Source organism: Taudactylus pleione, unplaced genomic scaffold, assembly GCF_031769625.1.
Source record: "Taudactylus pleione unplaced genomic scaffold, aTauple2 ptg000290l, whole genome shotgun sequence".
In the NCBI taxonomy this organism is placed as follows: Eukaryota; Metazoa; Chordata; class Amphibia; order Anura; family Myobatrachidae; genus Taudactylus; species Taudactylus pleione.
Window position 1 is genome coordinate 3,139,048 of NW_028284692.1, and position 19,408 is coordinate 3,158,455.

At 45.1% G+C, this 19,408-nt stretch overlaps 1 protein-coding gene across 1 annotated transcript; it reads right to left on the reverse strand.

Annotated features, from left to right (window-relative positions):
• Positions 1-1,702: 1,702 nt before the first annotated feature.
• Positions 1,703-12,386, reverse strand: LOC148511811 (uncharacterized). Its single transcript, XM_088482692.1, has 6 exons — positions 12,323-12,386; positions 11,568-11,656; positions 11,304-11,398; positions 5,955-6,102; positions 5,709-5,835; positions 1,703-1,862 (listed from the first exon to the last, which is right to left on the reverse strand). The coding sequence occupies exons 1-6, from the start codon at positions 12,357-12,359 to the stop codon at positions 1,834-1,836; spliced, it is 525 nt and encodes a 174-aa protein (XP_088338818.1). The 5' UTR covers positions 12,360-12,386; the 3' UTR covers positions 1,703-1,833.
• Positions 12,387-19,408: the final 7,022 nt, after the last annotated feature.

Consider the following 19,408-nt stretch of genomic DNA (forward strand, 5'->3'; position numbering starts at 1 on the left):
CATCACAGGGATGTCCCTGCTATCACTCACCAACCTACTATTGTGTCCCCCTCTACCACACACTGACAAATCTCTACACAAAAAGTATGGTGGACGCTCATAATAGTTTAATGACATAGCACAGGTGCTTGTAAAGGGCGGGGTTTACACTGAACCACAGAAAAAAAGATTCCCTCCAGCACACTGTACCAAAATCAACAAAAAATACTTAAATCCTACATGATAATAGAGATTCAGAGGTATTAGTTACATACATTTGCAAATATATGAATAAGCACCAGGCCATCCCCAGGGCATCACACGAAATGGGGAAAAAAGGTGATAGTTAAGTGTAAAGAATAGATGTGTAAAGATAAATCTATAAGTGTTAATGAAATGAGAGAGAATTAAAATGACATGAATAATAAACACACAATTAGAAAAGTGATAATGGGGATGGTCCTTGGCTGGAAATTTTTGGGGTACCTTGCTTCTCGGATGTGAACCCCTTAATGTTAGGGACGCCAGTATAGAGGAGCCTTGATGATGGCCTGGCGCTTATTCATATATTTGCAAATGTATGTAACTAATACCTCTGAATCTCTATTATCATGTAGGATTTAAGTATTTTTTGTTGACATTGCTGCAGTGAGCTGGAGGGATTTTTTTTTTCTGTTGTTCAGAGTAAACCCCACCCTTTACAAGCACCTGTGCTATGTCATTAAGCTGATATGAGCGACCACCATAGTTTTTGTTTGCAGTCTTGAGAGGCATGAAGGGAGCCAGCATTGGGAGGATGTGCTGGTCCTTATAGTGCCATGTGGAGGTTTCTGGGGTACCTCCAAGGTGAGTTATACATGTGCTGTTATTATGCAGTACACTAATTTGTAATTATATGACCCAGAGTAGGTGCTACTATTATGTAGCAACAATTATTTTGGGGTGAGCGTTTGGGAGTGGGGCCCCCGGAGTTGTTCTGGCTGGACCTTTCTTGTGGCATCACCACTTAATTCACATAGCTATTTTCTTTTCTTTTTTTTTAATCACTTTTCTAATTGTGTGTTTATTATTCATGTCATTTTAATTCTCTCTCATTTCATTAACACTTATTGATTTATCTTTACAAATCTTTTCTTTACACTTCACTATCACCTTTTTTCCCCTTTTCATGTGATGCCCTGGGGATGGTCCTTGGCTGGAATTTTTTGGAGTACCTTGCTTCTCGGACGTGAACCCCTTAATGTTAGGGACACCAGTATAGAGGAGCCTTGATGATGGCCTGGCGCTTATTCATATATTTGCAAATGTATGTAACTAATACCTCTGAATCTCTATTATCATGTAGGATTTAAGTATTTTTTGTTGACATTGCTGCAGTGTGCTGGAGGGAATTTTTTTTTCAGTAAATCTCTACACAAATCCATATTGAAAAACTTAACTCCCCTCCCACAATAATAAATTATCAACCGTACTAGGTTCATCTCCAAAATGGAGTATATGACTAGTCTTCAAACAGTAATGTTATATATATCCACAAGAGTTGGGCTCCTCTGCAGTCTTGTTATAGTATCTCACATTCATTTACCTTATGGGATGTGGTCTCCTACACCAGGCTCATCCCTCACCTCAAGTGTCCTTCCATGTCCATCCCCCCCTCCCCTTATCATTTATTTTCTTTACGTATACACGCCGACCGTATCTGTGGACTATTAATACTACAATGACAATAAATTGTTTATATAAGTGTGTTTATTGATGGTAAATAAGACGACTGATGTCATTGCGCTTATTCCATTGGCTTATAAGCGTTCCGTCTCTAGTGTAACAGTCCTTTCTTACACTTGATATTTTCCCTTATTTGATGCTGACTTTGTTGGTTCTCACTGTAACATGTTTGAAAAACATAAAAGTAAATAAAAAGAGCGGTTTTAAAAAAGGTAACAAAATATTTTAACATAGATAGCTGATTCAACATGTTTATTACACCAAAGCCAATACATAATTATATTCATAATGCAAACAATGCTAATACAGTTTTAAAACCAGAGGAAATATTTCTTTAATGGATTAGTATATTAAGTCTTTGACATTAATATACTCAACATCCTTGGTGCCACACTGGAGCCCTTGGGGTGGCCTACAACCCTAGGACTTTTACATGGTGGTGGGTGAGTGGCAGCAGAATATGACTAGCTCCATCGTTGTCAAGATATAAGCTTCTGTATATTGTGCAGCCCTTTGGAGGAGTTAGAGTGAAAATTGTCCACCACTGGTCTAGTCTGTGTATTACTGAGCTAAATATTCTAAATATATCTGTCCATTATGTTGTCTTTTAGATCAATTAGATACAGCATTGTTTAGGAGGGTGCCTCTCTTTTTTCCATTGCTATGCATCTATCTTGTACTGACAACACATTGGTCCACAAGCTGAGCGATAGGATGATACTGCAGTATGTGTGGGCATAATATGAATTGTGGGCACTACTGCATGGCTTAATATGAACTGTTGGCACTGCTGCTTGGCATATTATGATTAAAGGTAGTACATTTTGGCAAAAAATTAATCCTAGTCAACGGTCAATACATTACACTCACTATCCAACACATAAACACACTTGCCTCTGAAGAGGCTAGTATATCCAGTGAAACACGTTAGACTGATTAGTTTTTGGGGTCCTTATGGAACAATACTCCTTTTTTATTATATATATATTTTTCCTTTAGTATATATATGTGAATCTGATAATATATCCATTGTGATTCTCAAATCGGAGAATTAGAGCTGAGCACAATGTAGGTGTACAATGGGTCAGAACCAAACGGACAAGACAGTACCAGGGATCAGACGTAAACAGGTCACGCAGGATAGCCAAGGTCAACACCGGAATACCAAGCGCAGTACCAGGAAGGAGACGGAATCAGGTCACAAAAGAAGCCAAGGTCAGAAACGAGCAATAGTAATCAATGGGAACGCTGGAGTCTGGTTTGGGAGCCTATACTTTGGCAAAGGAGAAGAGCCAATTCAAATTTGCCGTCCACAGTGATGTCACTAATGGCCACCTTGTGCCTTAAAGTATATTCCTGAGCAACGTGCACAGTCTTATGGGAGCCGTGGAAGCGAGGTGGAGCTGGGGACTCCCCACCCGCTGCCCCGAGCCGCCGAACCTCGTAAGTGAGCACCGGGATCCGGCGCGCTGTGACACACTCTATATAAATACAGGAACCATAACATGCCACATAAATCCCAAAAGACCAACAGCTATAAGATGTATAAAGAGAGAAATCTTAACACCAGAAATATGACTCATCCTAATGCATCACCAAACAGACACCCACTCGAACACTAAACTTAAGGTAACCCCACACATCCCTCCACTCACATATGACCATAACTTAGTTACAATGCATCAATAAGCATTATCCACAAATTATACTGTCACCCAATAGGGTCAGGTTCCAACTGTGTCACCAAACCATAACCATACCTTAACATACATTAACTATAACCAATTAGAAATAACTCGACACACAATGATATTACTCAATATAGAACATCCCCAAGAGTAACTAATATATATTAGGTCTACAACAGCTCCTTGCTGAACCCCTGCACCCCCGTTCCTGAGTTGGAAAACTCTGCACCTGATCTAGCCATAGGGTCAAAAGAACATTCTGATTGCACTGGAGTCAGTGATGGTGTAACTCTCCTCTGATTACTTGGACATGTGAGTAACACTGTATCACCTATGATATATGACCCTACATTTACTATAATATGAAAGGAGACCTCTATGTTCTCATTGTTTTATGTCTTTCTGGTTCTGCAGTTTGTGTGACTGGTGTGAGGAAGAGTTGCTTATACATTGGATATTTCATCAAGTGAGTTTGCAATGGCAGATTATGGGCCATATTCAATTAGCCGCGATAAGTGCAGATTTAGTGGTAAATTATCGCAGTAATATCGATAACGCAAAAATTATTATCGCACCCGCGATAATCGGATAGACTGAAACAAGCAATAAGTTTTCAATATCTCGAAGTAGGTGAAAATTAAATGCAAAATCCCTATTTTTGGCTAAAAAAAACTTTTTGCATGTGGTCTCGTGACCATACCACATCTCCAGTAGTTGCACAGAAATAGCAGTCGCCAAAGGTTGCTCTATGATTGGTGGCTGGTTACAGGGAATATAAGAGGAATGGGGCCCCCAAGATGCCACTGTCACATATAGTTTATACAAAAGCAACACAACAGCCACTCCCTTATTTGGCCACGGCCCTCAGTCAGCATGGGGACCCGCCGGATGTCTCAGCGACCCTAGCTGGTAATGCTTCCGCCATATACACTTTAGAAGTTGGGTATGAAATCCTGGCTGTCGGGATGTCGCAGGTCAGACTACCGACAGCGGCATCCCGACAGCCAGAATCCCGACACCCCGTATGGAAGAACGGTAAAGGGGCCTATCCATTACACGACTTTGTGAACAATCCGACCCAAAACCAGGAGGCTTTGGTCGCATTGTTCACAAAGTCGGGTAATGGATAGCCGACAAGGACCAGCAATGCGCGTGCATGCTGGGTCCTTGCCGACCCCGACTATCTACTGAACATGCCCGTCAACCTGACGACGCTCGTCAGGTTCGGCTTGTTCAGAGATAGGAGGTCGGACTCCTGCACTGAATGACGTTCAGTGAATGACGTTCAGTCTTTCAGGTCGCCTAGTGGATAGGCCCCTTAAGTCTCACCCTAACCCCTACCCTAACCCTCCCTCCACGGTGCCTAACCCTAACCTACCTCCCTAGTGCCTAAGCCTAAACTTCCCCGCACTCTAAACCTAAACTCTCTCCCTGGTGCCTAAACCTAACCTCCCTCCCCTAGTGCCTAAACCTAACTTCCCTCTCCCCAGGGCCTAAACCTAACCTCTCCACCTAGTGCCTTACCCTAACCCCGTATCCTAACCTCCCCCTAACATCTCGATACTTACCTTCGGGATGCCGGCGGTCAGGATACTAATCGGCATCCCGCGCCCTGAGATGCCGACTGCATCCCACACTTTAGACATCAAAAGCTAGAATTATTATTATACTACATTATATATCAAGTGTCCGCCACATCTCTTAGACTGTAAGCTCACTTGGGAAAGGCCATCTTTACCTTCTATTTTATATCATTGTAATTAACTTATTTGTATCCCCTCATTGTACAAAGCTGCATATTGTCTTTTTAAATAAAGGATAAAACTAATAACCTTCATACGGTTTTGTCTTATTTTATGCAATGTGTTTTCCTGTACCCACTAATGCCACAGCATGGATTCTGGATTCAGGGACCTAGCCATAATAACTAAAATGGCCCGTTAACAATGCGGAAATGCTAGAAGCCAGCAACGGGAAAAGGTAAGTAATGCTGCTACGTCTGCTTTTCAGAGCAGCTGTCCCTGCACAGGAGCAATGATTAATTACTCCGGTGATAAGTATCCACTGTGGCCGGGTGGATACTTAAGGCCCCCGATGATGAATAGGCCCCTCAGTCTCTAACACCTGACTGCCGAGAAATCAGCCTCTACATTTGCTGAAAGTACAAATTACTACGTAGGTTCTTTCCTGCCATGGAGTGAGTTCACAGATGCAGCGGTAAACTTGTCCACCAAAATGTTCTCCTCACTCCAGGTTGCCATCCCGTACACATTCCCATACTCATGAACTCTCAGTAAATAATAGATTGTTCCTTACCATTCTTAGTGTGATTTGGTGTTAAATCAGCATCCATTCTGCCCTTATAGATCTTCCCATCTGATCCGTTAATATCGGCTTTCACCTGCTGGTGCTGGTTAGGAGCCAAAATAAAGAAAAATGGAAACTAGAATGGAAAAATAATACAGTGTAGCGGTCAAAATGTAACAGAGTTGTTTCATGTGTTGTAGGTGATAGTAACATGGCTGTGCCCTCATTATTTCATGCAAGTCTCCTTTCTCTTACCTTCAGCCCAGCCAGTGCACTTTCCAGTCGGGCAGATGGAGTGAAGCCCTGCAGCCTGGCATAACGCTGGAAGTAGGTAAGAGTATGGCGGCCGCCACAGGTCCTGGAAACCAACGTAGGCTCATCGGCTTGCTTAGGGATGCTTTCACTATACAAAGACACAGAGGAATAAATCAGTCCCAACACTTCATACACTCACCCTCCTCAGAGCACCATCTCACATGCTGGAAGCTTTCCTGCTGTTATATAGTACTTACCCATGCCTAGAGATGAGCACAATGTGTGTAAGAGTTTTACAATGGTGTAAAATAAATAAATACTGCAGATTAAGGAAATTGTTCTGCAAAACAATGTTAGAAATTTGTTCCTCTCTAGCAATGCCGCCCAAACCCACCCACGCATGCAGGGGGGGTTTCCGAGTCCCTGGAAACCCCCCCTGTTCGACCCGGCGAGCAGCGCTGCTTAAAACATTTTTTTTTTTTTTTTTTCAGGAAGACTGTGACACTGCCTGGGCTGGCTGTAGGGGGAGCTGCAGCGTGCAAGCCCCTCCCAGCCAGTTCCCAGGCAGGCACCGTGACTCCACTCAGCGCCGCTGTGGACTGTCTGCCGCGCCTCCGTACCTGCAGAGTTCGGCGCCGGGCGGCGGCCGTAAGATGTAAGTGGCCTGGCCGCCGAATTGTTGATCCTGCGCCCAGTATGTGTCGGGGGATCGCCGGGGATCTTGCGGGCGGGCCAGCGGCGGGGGCTGGGAGTCCGAGTATTAATCGGACTTCCAGCCCCCGCCGCCCGACCGCTCCCCCCCCCCTGGCACTGCCATATAATTCCACTGCCAGACTGTCTGCTATACTGCTGCTGTGGGGGGCGGGCTGGGAGTCCCAGTATTTATTTATTTTTGTGACTGCAGCCGCTGCCAGGTGCCATCTATTGCTGGGGGGGGGGGGTAGGGTAGGCACTGCCATATTCCACTGCCGGTCTGCTATACTGCTGCTGTGGGGGGGGGTGGGGGGCGGGCTGGGAGTCCCAGTTTTTGTTTTTTTTTGTGACTGCAGCCAGGTGCCATCTATTGCTGGGGGGGGGGGGGGTTGGGTAGGTACTGCCATATTCCACTGCCAGTCTGCTATACTGCTGCTGTGGGGGGTGGGGGGCGGGCTGGGAGTCCCAGTATTTTTTTTTTTTGTGACTGCAGCCAGGTGCCATCTATTGCTGGGGGGGGGTAGGGTAGGCACTGCCATATTCCACTGCCAGTCTGCTATACTGCTGCTGTGGGGGAGTGGGGTTTTCTTTTGTGACTGCAGCCATGTGCCATATTATTCTACTGCTGGGGGGGGGGGGGGGGGGTAGGGTGACGGGGACTGGGAGTCCCAGTAATTTTTTTTTTTAATGCAGCCAGGTGCCATATTATTCTACTGCTGGTGGGGGGGGGGGGGCGGGCAGGCGATTATTTGGAAACCCCCCTATCAAAATCCTGCGTTTGCCACTGCAACCCCCTTTAAAATGGCCCCTGGACAGATTGTCACACCTATAGTCTGTAGTGTGGGGATGGGTGTATTGTGTTTTTCTTTATCCTTTTTCACTTATTTGGACTACAACAGGGTAAATGAGCAGAAATAGGGAAAATAAGCCATTAGCCATATTTCTCTTCCTTATCATTTTCACGAGGTGCTACTCCATGAATATACAGTATGTCCTGAATGTTGTGACGTTATAACCATAGTTCCATGTTATATGCTTTTTCTACACATATACAGATGTGTCCTCACTCATCTTTGCTGCAGTCGCTTCAAACAGCCCCTCTCGGTGCACTTGGGCCCTGATTCAGACCCGCTCGTTGCCAGAGGCAGCTCGCAGGTCTTAAAACGTTTTTTTTTTTTGTTGCTGTCCGGCCTCCAGGCTGCTAGCTAAGCTGTGGGTGACCACCCACAGCTTTAGCCAGAGGCCAGGTGATGGTCGCGACCATCGGGGCTTGCAACGAGACCCTTGTGGTAAGGTCTAGTCTGCCGCAAGCCCCAGTCAGCTTCCGGCTCTAATAGAGACGGAAGCTCCCCACTGACGTCACTCGTGATGTCAGTGGGGCCGCCCCCAAATGGCAGGCGTTCCTTCGGGAACGCCTCCGTTTGGCCAGCCACTCCCCCCAACCTGCCTACCAAACGGAGCGAGCTGTCGATCAACTTCGACAGCTGCCCCCTTTAGATGCGAGCGCCGGAGCGAGTGATTTCTCGCTCGCTCCAGGGCTCGCACACGCGCAGTGCGCACGCCACGCACTACCCGGCCATTGACCCGCTTGCAAGCGCATTGCACTTGTGAGCGGGTCTGAATCAGGCCCTTGGTGTTGTGAGACTCTGCTAGCGCCCCGTATAATTTTTTACCGAAAAATGCGTCTAATGGTGCATACACATGGTCAGATTTGTTGTCAGATATGAACGATAACGATTTAAAAAATCGTTCAATTGTTCATATCTGAAAGAAAATGTGACATGTGGGCCTGCAACGATGAACGATGCGCGTTCCTGCATGTCAGATAACGATATCTGACATCGTCTGTGTTTGCAGTCAGATTTTGACGATTTCATTCATTTTAATACTGTCTGAAATCGTTCAAATCATTGGTAAAATCGTTCATCTGACAGATCTGACCGTGTGTATGCAGCATAAGTCACACTATGTTGTGACTAGGACGCACCTGGTGACTGTGCCGATTAATTTGATATTGAACACTTGTATATCTGTGTGCAACTGAGTCTCTCAAACAACATGCAAAGTGCTACGATACAATAGCAGCAACTTTTTTCCAATCCAATTCCGTTTACAGACTCAGTCGCACACAGATATACAAGTGTCACATATCAAATTAATCAGCACAGTTCCTAGTGCATCTTAGTTGCATTGGAGATGCCAGACGCTAGCAGAGTAGCACAGGACCAGGCGGCTAACTCACACAAGGCATATCGCGCTGCATGGGGTATTGAGGATAGATGAGCAAGGATACATCTGTATACAGAGTTTATATACAGGCTAATCTACCAACTGATCTGTATAGTCATAGTCTGGACAGAAACTGGTTGATGTGTACCTGTTATCAGCAAGTACAAAGATACACGTAGCTTGTAGCATGGAATATTACAGCAATCTGATGGGGATTTTATCTGACAATCTGGCCAGTAATGAGAGTTCACATAACCAGGCCCTGTGGTCCTTCAAGACAGTTTTCACATTGTTCTCTCCTTATGCAGAATATGGGAGTACAAAGTGCTCCTGGGTCATTTAAATGGCAGCAAAGTGGTGTTACAAAGCTGACCAGAGCCATTTCCAGGGAGCATTTAGAACAGGGGTAGACAGTTATTTCAGGTGGGGGCCACTTAATGAGGTTTAAAAAAAACTTTTGAGAGCTGCACAAAATATATTTGTATTTACAATACCTATCAATTACACTGGTTGAGTGAATGGAAATGATGTAACAAGGTAAACCTCAAATGAGCAGAGACAGGGTAAGAATAAAGAAAGATGCAGTTTTGTAAAACAGGGAAACTGCATAAAATCACACACTCAACAATGCGCAAACACAGAGAAAAATAAATCCTAGAGTATGTAGGAGACACTAGGAGCAGACACTTTAATAAAATAAAAGAGCAGCAGGCTGACCTCTTGCAATGACAACTCACAGATGCCATAGCGCACACAGGGGGGGTTTCCGAGTACCCAGAAACCCTCCTGATAGACGCAAGAGTGGGCACCATTTTATTAAGCCCCATCACATTCCATTAGAATTACGTCATTTGGCCCCGCTCCCTTCCGATTGACCAGTGGATCGTGGAATTTTGCAGCTAGGGGGAGGGGCCCAATGACAGTGCCAGATCCTTTACTGAATCATATCAGCAGTAAACAAACACCAACGTTGCGGTCCCCATAGAACCTTTATCAAGGGATCTTGGGTAGTGACTAGGAGGTGACAATTCAGAAGTACAGAGATGTACCATCTTATGGGCATGTCACGGAAGTGGTTGCAAACTTAAGCTGGGTACACACTACACGATCCTGGATTGTGGCCAACGGAACGCCGAAGGAACGATATGTCGGTCGGGCGTACACACTAAATGATATATTGTGCAACCACACAATATATCATTCAGTGGCCACATCCAGGAGCATGGTGTCGTTCAAGATATCTTCTGATTGGCCTGTACTGCATTTTCTATGCCTCCTACAATCTCTCTAAAGCTGGGTACACACTGAGAGATGTGTACCCAGTCGATATGTCGGCCCGACAGGCCGACATATTGGATCCTGGCTACACATCAGAATGATGTAATGAATGACGGAACAATGACTCGTTCCATCTTTCATTACACTGTATGGTGCCGCATGCGATATTGTCAGGTTGATGTGCAGCACATCAAACCTGACGTCGCCACATGCAACCGATTTGACCAAATTGGAACAACATCACTCCAGTGTGTACTCAGATTAATTGTCTGAGATTCACAAGTACATAACTCTGCAACACAGCGACTGGTATCAGACACTATGGGGAGAAGCAAAACCGTTTTTAGTGAACCTCCCCAAGATTAAAAACGAAATATTATAGAATGTACTTGATAAATGCTACTTAAAAGCTAATAGGCTGTTATGGGCAACTTCTCAACTCTTTAGAAGGCTTGTTACACCTCCTCCATCTGTAATTATGTCATCCAATCTTCATTATCTTTTTCTCAAATTGTTCACTCCATTTTTCCAATACATTACATAGTTCCTCTCGGTCTTTGGCATGGTAATACATAGAGACTCAAGACCTCATTCAGAGTCGGTCGCAAGCGCTGAGCGCTCGCAACCGACTCGATGTTTTGGTCCTGCGCACACGCAGCGGCCGCGCCGCGCGTGCGCAAGCCCCCGAGCGAGAGAGAAACTCTCTCGCTCCGGTGCTCACTACAAAAGGGGCGGCTGTCAATGTTGATCGACAGCTCGCCCCGTTTTGTAGGTGGGGCGGGGGGGGGGGTGGTTACACAAACGGAGGCGTTCCTAACAACGCTTGCCGTTTTGTGGGCGGCCACACTGACATCAGCAGTGATGTCAGTGGGGAGCTTCCTGCTCGATCAGAGCAGGAAGCTCCCTGGGGCTTCCGGTTGCCGAGACCCAACCTTAGAGTCTCGTCGCAAGCCCCGAAGGTCGCGATGGTCTTGACCATCGCCACCATCGCCCTTGTCGTTCGCTAAGCTGTGGGTGGTAACCCACAGCTTAGCTAGTGACCAGGAGGCCGCACAGAAAAAAAAGAAGCGGCCGTCCTCATTCAGAGAAAGCGATCGCTTATTGCGACTGTCTCTGAATGAGGGCCTCTCTCTCGGTCTCCTCTCTCACCTGGAGTTACCGAGCTGGGGACTGATCTTGTAAGTTTTATCCACTTTCTGAGTACGAGTTTCTTCTCGCTGGCCCAGTGCTTTCTGCATCAGTTCCTGCTGATATAATCAGTGTGTGAGTAAAGAAAGAATTAGATGGTTCAAGTTCAGGGAACATTTACAAATATCAGGAAGAAGGGATTGGTAAAGTAGAAGAGACTAGATAAAGGAGGAGTAGCTAAGTACTGAGAGAGTTGGAGGTGTAGAATGATCAGCTGAGACTCACAAGTTTCTTCTCCTTATTCAGGTTCTGGACCCCTCTGTGCAGGGAGTCTGTCTTCTCCTGCAGGACTGGATGATTCTTGGTTTTATTAACTGGAAGGAAAGGTAAGTACATTTTACATATAAACATAGTGACCCTTTTGCTATGTTGCAACCTGGAGACATATTAATGAAGTTAAAAATGGTAGTGTGATTAGGTAGGTCATGTGTGTGTGTTGGGGGTGGGGTTCATGCTGGGTTGCAGTGTGCAACAGTGCCCAAAATGCTATCCATATGAGAGATCCAACTCCTGAATATGTGTACTTATTGTTAGGGTAGGTTAGTGGCAGATACATGTAAGTTACATTACAATTACCAGCATTTCAAATGCTGGTGGATTGCAGATCGTCCCAGTGGGGTCAGGCTGTGCAGTGTTCAGAGAGTGTGATTATTTAATATCTTTTACACAGACCCCTAACCAGTGTCTATGTCTGTGGTTCCCACTGTGCAGTTTAGTGACCTATAATAGTGTTTAGAACAATGGCAGCAACACACACTTTACACAGGGATCAGGCTGGAAATGTCCCCTCAGCACTGTGGCCTATAGCAGGGAATGTGTTAGTCTGTGTTTGGCTGCTGGATGGGCAGCAGCACCACATAATCATAACTGATGTAAAAATGTCTAGGAATATTGCCTGCCTCCAGGTTCCCCTTTTCTTACACCTTCCCCTCCTTATGTACTCTCCCTTTATGATGGGTAAATAATAGATTGTTCCTTACCATCCTTGGTGTGAATTGGTGGTAAAGGGGCATTCATCCTGCCACTGTAGAGTTTCCCATCTGAACCGTTAATATCATCTTCCACTTGCTGGTGCTAGTTAAAAACACAATGAAAAAAAGTTCAGTTCATACTACTGCTTCCTACCGTGTCTACTGTCATGCCTATTAGTTATCGGATTTCTTTCATCACCCTATGGTCGCTTACTTATATTGTGTTATGTCTCTTTGTTGACATCACTCCTGTTAGGATGCATCCAAACAGCAATTAAACTATCAGTGTTTACCATTTGTCTATATCGCTAAAACATCCAAAAAAAAAGATTGAAGAAAAAAAAAGTATAATATGTGTGAGCAGTAGAGAGATGTGAGCAGCAGTGTCATTACCTAAGTGACACCCGCTGCGGTGGTCTGGGATCACACTCTCGCGCACCGGAGGCACGCACTTGCGGGAAAGGGGCAAGGCTTATGTCATGCCCCTTCCCCGCACTCATGTGTGCCATTCTTGGGGGCGTGACTGCATATCACGCCCCCGTTCTCGGCACTCAATGGGCTTAGAGTCCCTGGCTTAGAGGCAGGGGAGAGGCTGGGGGCTGCCTAATAGCTGCTGTGGTGCTCCGCTGTGTAAGCCCAACTTACACACTTACTCACACTGCAGTGTGGCTGCTCAGTGACAACATCCGAGGGGTAACATCAAAATAGCACAGCAGCTCTGCTATTTTGGTGTCACCCCCTCGGATGGTGTCACTCAGTGCCACCGCACCCCCTTGTGACGCCAGTGGATGTTGGTAGGATAACACAGGTTATAGGGAATAAATAGCAGCAGCTCTAGTTTATGTTGCAGTAGATCAGAAGTGCCATAAGAGCAGGATAAGAAGGTACATATAGTAAGCTAGAGAAATATGGACAGGAGTAAAACAGTGTAGCAATCACAATGTAACAGGTTTTTACATGTGGTGTAGTTGACAGTAACATGCCAATATCCTCATTATTTCATATATGTCTCCTTTCTCTTACCTTCAGACCAGCCACCACAGTCTCCTGATGGACAGATGGAGAGATATGCTGCAGCTTGGCATGACGCTGGAAGGATAGAGCATTACGGCCACCACAGCTCTGGGAGACTGCCATAAAACCAGTACGCTCAGGAGTGCATTCACTAATAAATAAAGACACAGAGGATGAAACTAGTCCTAAAACACTTGTTATTTTTAAGTAATTTCCATTAAAAGCTATATTTTATACTATTGATTGTGGAGTGTGCCCCTACTCCAGAGTACTGCTTTCTTCTCTTACCCCTTGAGCCAGTGCTACCTAAAGGTGCCTACACATTTGGCGATGTGCTGCCGATCCGACGATGTGTACGATTTCCCTTGAAACTCCCTCGGCAGTCCTGCTCACGATTTGGCACACGATTTGGTGTATGTAAAAACGATACATAGTGCATCCTTTCTTTTTTTTCAGTGCATCGTGACCCAGATTGTCAGATCTGCCCTACAGCACGGCAGAATTGAAGATGCAATGTGCGACCAGCGGGGACACGCATGCGCATCGTGATCGTGAGTGGGGACTCAGGATTAGGACATATTTTACATGATCTGTCATTTCGATGCGTCGGAATCGGCCAGATCGGGTAAAATATCGCCAAGTGTGTAGGCACCTTCAGATCAGTGCCATCATCAGACCCACCCCAGAGGAGATCCAGCTCAGCAATAGTAGATCCATAAAGAATGTCACTGGCTCATCAGTTACTATTACATGAAGTTTACGTTAGATCTATTAGGGCTGGAAGTATGTGAGACCTACTGTGACTAGCACTGCTGGGGATGCAGGGTGAGGGGAACATCAGAGCTCTTGGACTGATATTACACCACTGTTTTAGGTTTGGCCGTGGGAGCATGTTGTGCAATGACTCAGTGATGTAACACAACAGATACAGCTTTGAAGCCATCTCTCATTGCTGAGAAATAACCAGGTGATAACTCAGCTTTTCCATCTCACTCTCTGTGCTCAGTTCTGTGCAGATACTGACTTCTAAACAGTGAGAATCAAGTACTAAACCAAGATCATAGGAGGCAACTATATTTTTATGAGCCTCTTAGCGATTTTACACAATTTGTCGATTCCGACGCATCATGACGACAAATCGTGTAAAATATGCCGAAATCGTGAGTCCCCACTCACGATGCCGATGCTCGTCCCCGCAGGTCGCACATCGCATCTTCAGATCTGCCCTGCTGTAGGCAAGATCTGACAATCACAGTCACGATGCACTGGAATAGTTAGGAGGCACGATAGATCGTTTGTCACATTGGACAGTTTTTAACACCAAATCGTGCCCAAGACTGCCGGGGAGCTGCTGGGGAGAGTTCAAGGGGAAATCGGACACGATATCGCATCGTGACCACATCGCCAAGTGTGTAGGCACCTTTAGTCACTTGACAGTTGCTTTATATTTCCAGTTACTGACACAGAGGAGCTTATAATGTTTGATAAATATTAAGGGGACAATATTATCGGTAAATTAATGGGGCAATAATATTTTAATGTTAATTGGGGTCATATTAATTATAATGACAGAGGTACCAATTATGTGGCACACTAGTGGCATTACAAGTGACAGCATACTCATGCTTCCATCTTTAATTAAATAACATGGCCCTTACTAACATGAAAATATTATTACCCTGTAACTTAAGTAACTTTCACCCATTTAATAGTCATTACAGTTTATATTGTATTTATAATTTATTTATTTTTTTAAGTATTTATTATAAATGTGCCCCTAATAATAAATTAAATAACTGTGCTCTAATAAATATATTTATTCATTATTTTGAATTATTATTTAGTGACACCTTAATAACTATGGTTAATGTGTCTCTTTCTTAAATTGTGGCTGGACATTTGCTCAAAGTGCCGGCAGCTTCAGCTATCTCTCTGGCCGGAGCCATTGTTTGTCAGTTACAGTATTCCAGCGATTTGAGCCTACAGTAATAGACAACGAATCTAGTCTTTCAAACCCCCCAATCGATGCACATTGAAAATGATTTGCATCTAAAGCCTCCAAAACATTGGATAAAAAATTTGAGGCCAGTAAAATGGAGACATAAATAATCTGTATTCTAAGTATACCTTATGCTTTCTACAAACTGCCTAATTGTCTGAGGTTCACAAGTACATAACTCTGCAACACAGTGGCTGGAATACGTTTCAGACACTATGGTGGAGAAGCAAAATTGTGCTCGGTGAAACCCCCCAATGTACGTCTACGACTATATTAGTTCTCTCTCATACTTCTCCCCAGCCCCATATTATCACTATTGTCATCTAATTTTCATTATCCTTTTTTTTCTCATTTCTTACTTCACTTTTCCAATGCATTACAAACATAGCTCCACTCTTCTCTGGCATGGTAATAGATAGACTCTGTGCTGCCAGTCTCCTCTCTCACCTGATGTTACTTAGCTGCAAATTAATCCTGCTGGCTTTAAACACCCTCTGGGTACAAGCTTGTGACCGCTGGATCAGCCTTGGAGCTGTATTTCTCTGCATCTGTTCCTGCTGAAAGAATCAGTATGTGAGTAAAGGCACCCATACATCAGCAATTGATTGCACAAATCATGCAATTTGCAATCGATTGTGTATAAAAATCTTTCCCTTTTTCAATCGATTACAGATTGCAGAATTGCCACAATCTATTGAAAAAGGGAAAGATTTTTATACACAATCGATTGTAAATTGCACGATTGCTGCAATCAATTGCTGATGTATGGAGGCCTTAAGTCAGAGAATTGGATGATTGAAATTCATGTAAAACTCACATATAGAGGAGATAGAATGACGGAGAGATTTGTAGATCAGAATAGAGTATGTAAAGGAAGGAAGAACAGCTATGAACTGTAGTTTTATAGGTGTAGGCTGATCAGCTCAGGCTCAGAAAGAAGTAACTCACCAGTTTCTTCTCCTGTTTCAGGTCCTGGACCACTCTATGTAGGAAGTTTGTCTTCTGCAAGACGGGATGGTTCTTGGTATCATCAACTGGTAGGAGAAGTAAGTACATTTTACATTAAATATACATACTGAACTTTTCATTGTAATATAGGAAGTTATATGTGAAAGTAAAAATGGTAAGGTGATAAGGTCATGTGTGTGTGTGTGTGTGTGTGTGTGTGTGCAGTGGCATAACTTCATCCCAGGTGCCCGGATGCAAGATAAATGTTGGTGCCCCCCCACCCAAAAAAATAAAAATTAAATTAACCACCCCCCCAGCACCTATGCCAGCCCCAGCTGCCGTCACCCCCCTATGCAGTTCCCCCAGTAGTGGTCCCCCTGTGCAGTGCCCTCTGTAGAGGTCCCCCTATGCAGTGCCCGCCTATGTAGTGCCCCCCAGTAATGGTCCCCCTATGCAGTACCTCCAGTAGTTGTGTCCCTATGCAGTGCCCCTGGTAGTAAGGGCCCCAGTAGTGCCCCCAGTTGTAATGCCCATGTAATGCTCCCAGTAGTAATGCTCCCTGCAGTGCCCCAGTAGTAATGCCCCTTGAAGTGCCCCCAGTAGTAAGGGCCCCTGTAGTGCCCCCAGTAGTAAGGCCTCTGTAGTGCCCCCAGTAGTAAGCCCCCTGTAATGTCGCCAGTAGTAAGCCCCTTGTAATGCCCCCAGTAGAAAGCCCCCTGTAATGCCCCAAGTAGTAAGCCCCTGTAGTGACCCCAGTAGTAATGCCCCCAGTAATGCACCCTGTAGTGCCAGTAATGCACCCCAGTAGTAAGGCCCAGTATTGCCCCAGTAATGCCCCTGTATTAAGCCCCAGTAGTGCTCCCAGTAATGCCCCCTGTAGTAAGTCCCAGTAGTGCCCCCTGTAGTGAGCCCCAGTAGTGCCCCCTGTAGTAAGCCCCAGTAGTGCCCCCCTGTAGTAAGCCCCAGTAGTGCCCCCAGTAATGCCCTCTGTAGTAAGCCCCAGTAATGCCCCCTGTAGTAAGCCCCAGTAGTGCCCCCTGTAGTAAGCCCCAGTAGTGCCCCCTTAGTAAGCCCCAGTAGTGCCCCCTGTAGTAAAGCCCCAGTAGTGCCTCCTGTAAGCCCCAGTAATGCCCGCAGTAATGCCCCCTGTAGTAAGCCCCAGTAATGCCCCCTGTAGTGAGCACCCCCCGTGCCCACACACACAAAAAAAACCACAATACTTACCTTGAACCCCACTCCAGTGCTGCTGCCGTCCGTCCCCGGCACCAGCTCCTCGGAACTATGGGAGTGACGTCATGACGTCACTCCCATAGTGCATTGCGAGACCCGGCAGCCAGAGCTCAGGAGTGAGCTCCTGGCTGCCGCTGGCGCCGGGGAGTGGGGAAGAGAAGGAGTCGGGCGCCCGCTGGTAACACACTCAGAGGGCGCCCGGCATATGGAGAGTGCACCGCCTGTAGCTACGCCAATAGAGGTGGAGCACCGATCATGCAGTGCCCGGAACGGCCGGGGGACAATGGAGCCAGGTGCCCCCTTCAGGGCTGGCGTCCGGCGGCAAATGACTCCATTGTCTCCGGGAGTTCCGCCACTGTGTGTGTGTGTGTTAGTTATCACTGATATTCAAACGGATGGGAAAATAAGCCTGACATTACCAGTGAGTACAGATGTGCAGTTCAGTTCTCCAGAAATCCAAATCCAGACAAAATTTGTGAATCTGGACAGATCACAGTAGTGGTTCTGATCTTTCCGCGGTACAGAATTCAATTTTAAATCCAAATTTCTTGTTTTGGATTGCAAAAATTGCATGATTTTAGCTGTTTTAAAAACTCTTTGTCAATTTAAAAAAAAATAAAAAATTCAGATCCAAAACCCGAAGATGAATCCAGATCCAAAACAAAAACAAAAACACGGGGGTCAGTGCACATCTCTACTAGTGAGAATGAACCACACATGCCTCCTACATCTTATCACTGAAGCCTCCATGGATCGTATTCAATTGCCGGCGAAAAGTTGTCACCAGTGACGTCATTTCGCCAGGTGAGAACTTATCCCCGTATTCAATTGCAAAGAGTTTTTGCCGGTGCAAAAAGTCTGCGCTTTGTAACCAGCGAAAAAGATTTGCCTCTGAATGGAGGCAGAAAAAAGTGCAGAATTGGGGGTTTGGGGTGCAAAGTTGCGGGAACACTTGAGTCCCCAAAGGTAAATTGCATAAAAAATAATAAAAAAAATACTTTAGATCACCCCAAAAAAGTACTTTCATTCTGGGGGCGAAAAAAAAAAGTTTGGGGACAAAGTTAAAAACTAGCGAAATAGACTCCAAGGGGGTCCCTAAGTATGCCCCAGGTGTTTTTTTGATTGCAGGTGTTTGCTGAAGGTGTGTTTTTTAAAACATAATTTTAGCGATTTTTAACCATGCTTGCACCCATTTTCATATACCCAAATTTGCTGGGACTACTTATTTTTAGCTAAAAAACCTGCTAAATGCTATTCTTCACCACTTGTGCAAAGGCACTAAATAGCACCAATAGAGTGCATTTAAGCACCCCAAATACCTTCAGCAGGGCTATTCGGGAGTATCCACAGTGATCCCCCATGTCAGTACATCTTTTGGGGGGTGTCAGGCTGATTTCCCCAAATCTGACAGCACTTTTCACCTATTTGAGTTTCGCCGAGACGCGTTTTTGTGTCCTTTGCAATTGAATAGGGCGAAAAGCGTTGACGAGCGTGATACTTTTCCGGAGGCAAAACTAGTGATGATGGCGGAAAGTGCAACATGCAAAAAGCCCGGGACTTTTCGCCAGCAATTGAATACGGGCCCATGTCTTGGAAAAAATATGGTGGCTTCAAAGGTTGAAATGTGTTGGCAGAGAAGGTGGTACATACAGTAAGAGAAAGAGCCCTACCAAAGAAAGGACATCCATGCATTGGCATCTGTTTTTTTACCAATCCACTTAATTTGATTTCCAGAAATCCTCAAGGTCCAGTGGTTAAGGGGTCCCATTCCATTCCGATTTGGTATGTGTTTCTTCCTATAATGTTCCTTTTCCCTATATTATTAGGGTGTTATATATCATTGTGATTGTTAAATTATTTTTATGTCATTTCTTTTTTTATATGGGTAATTTATCTGCACAAAT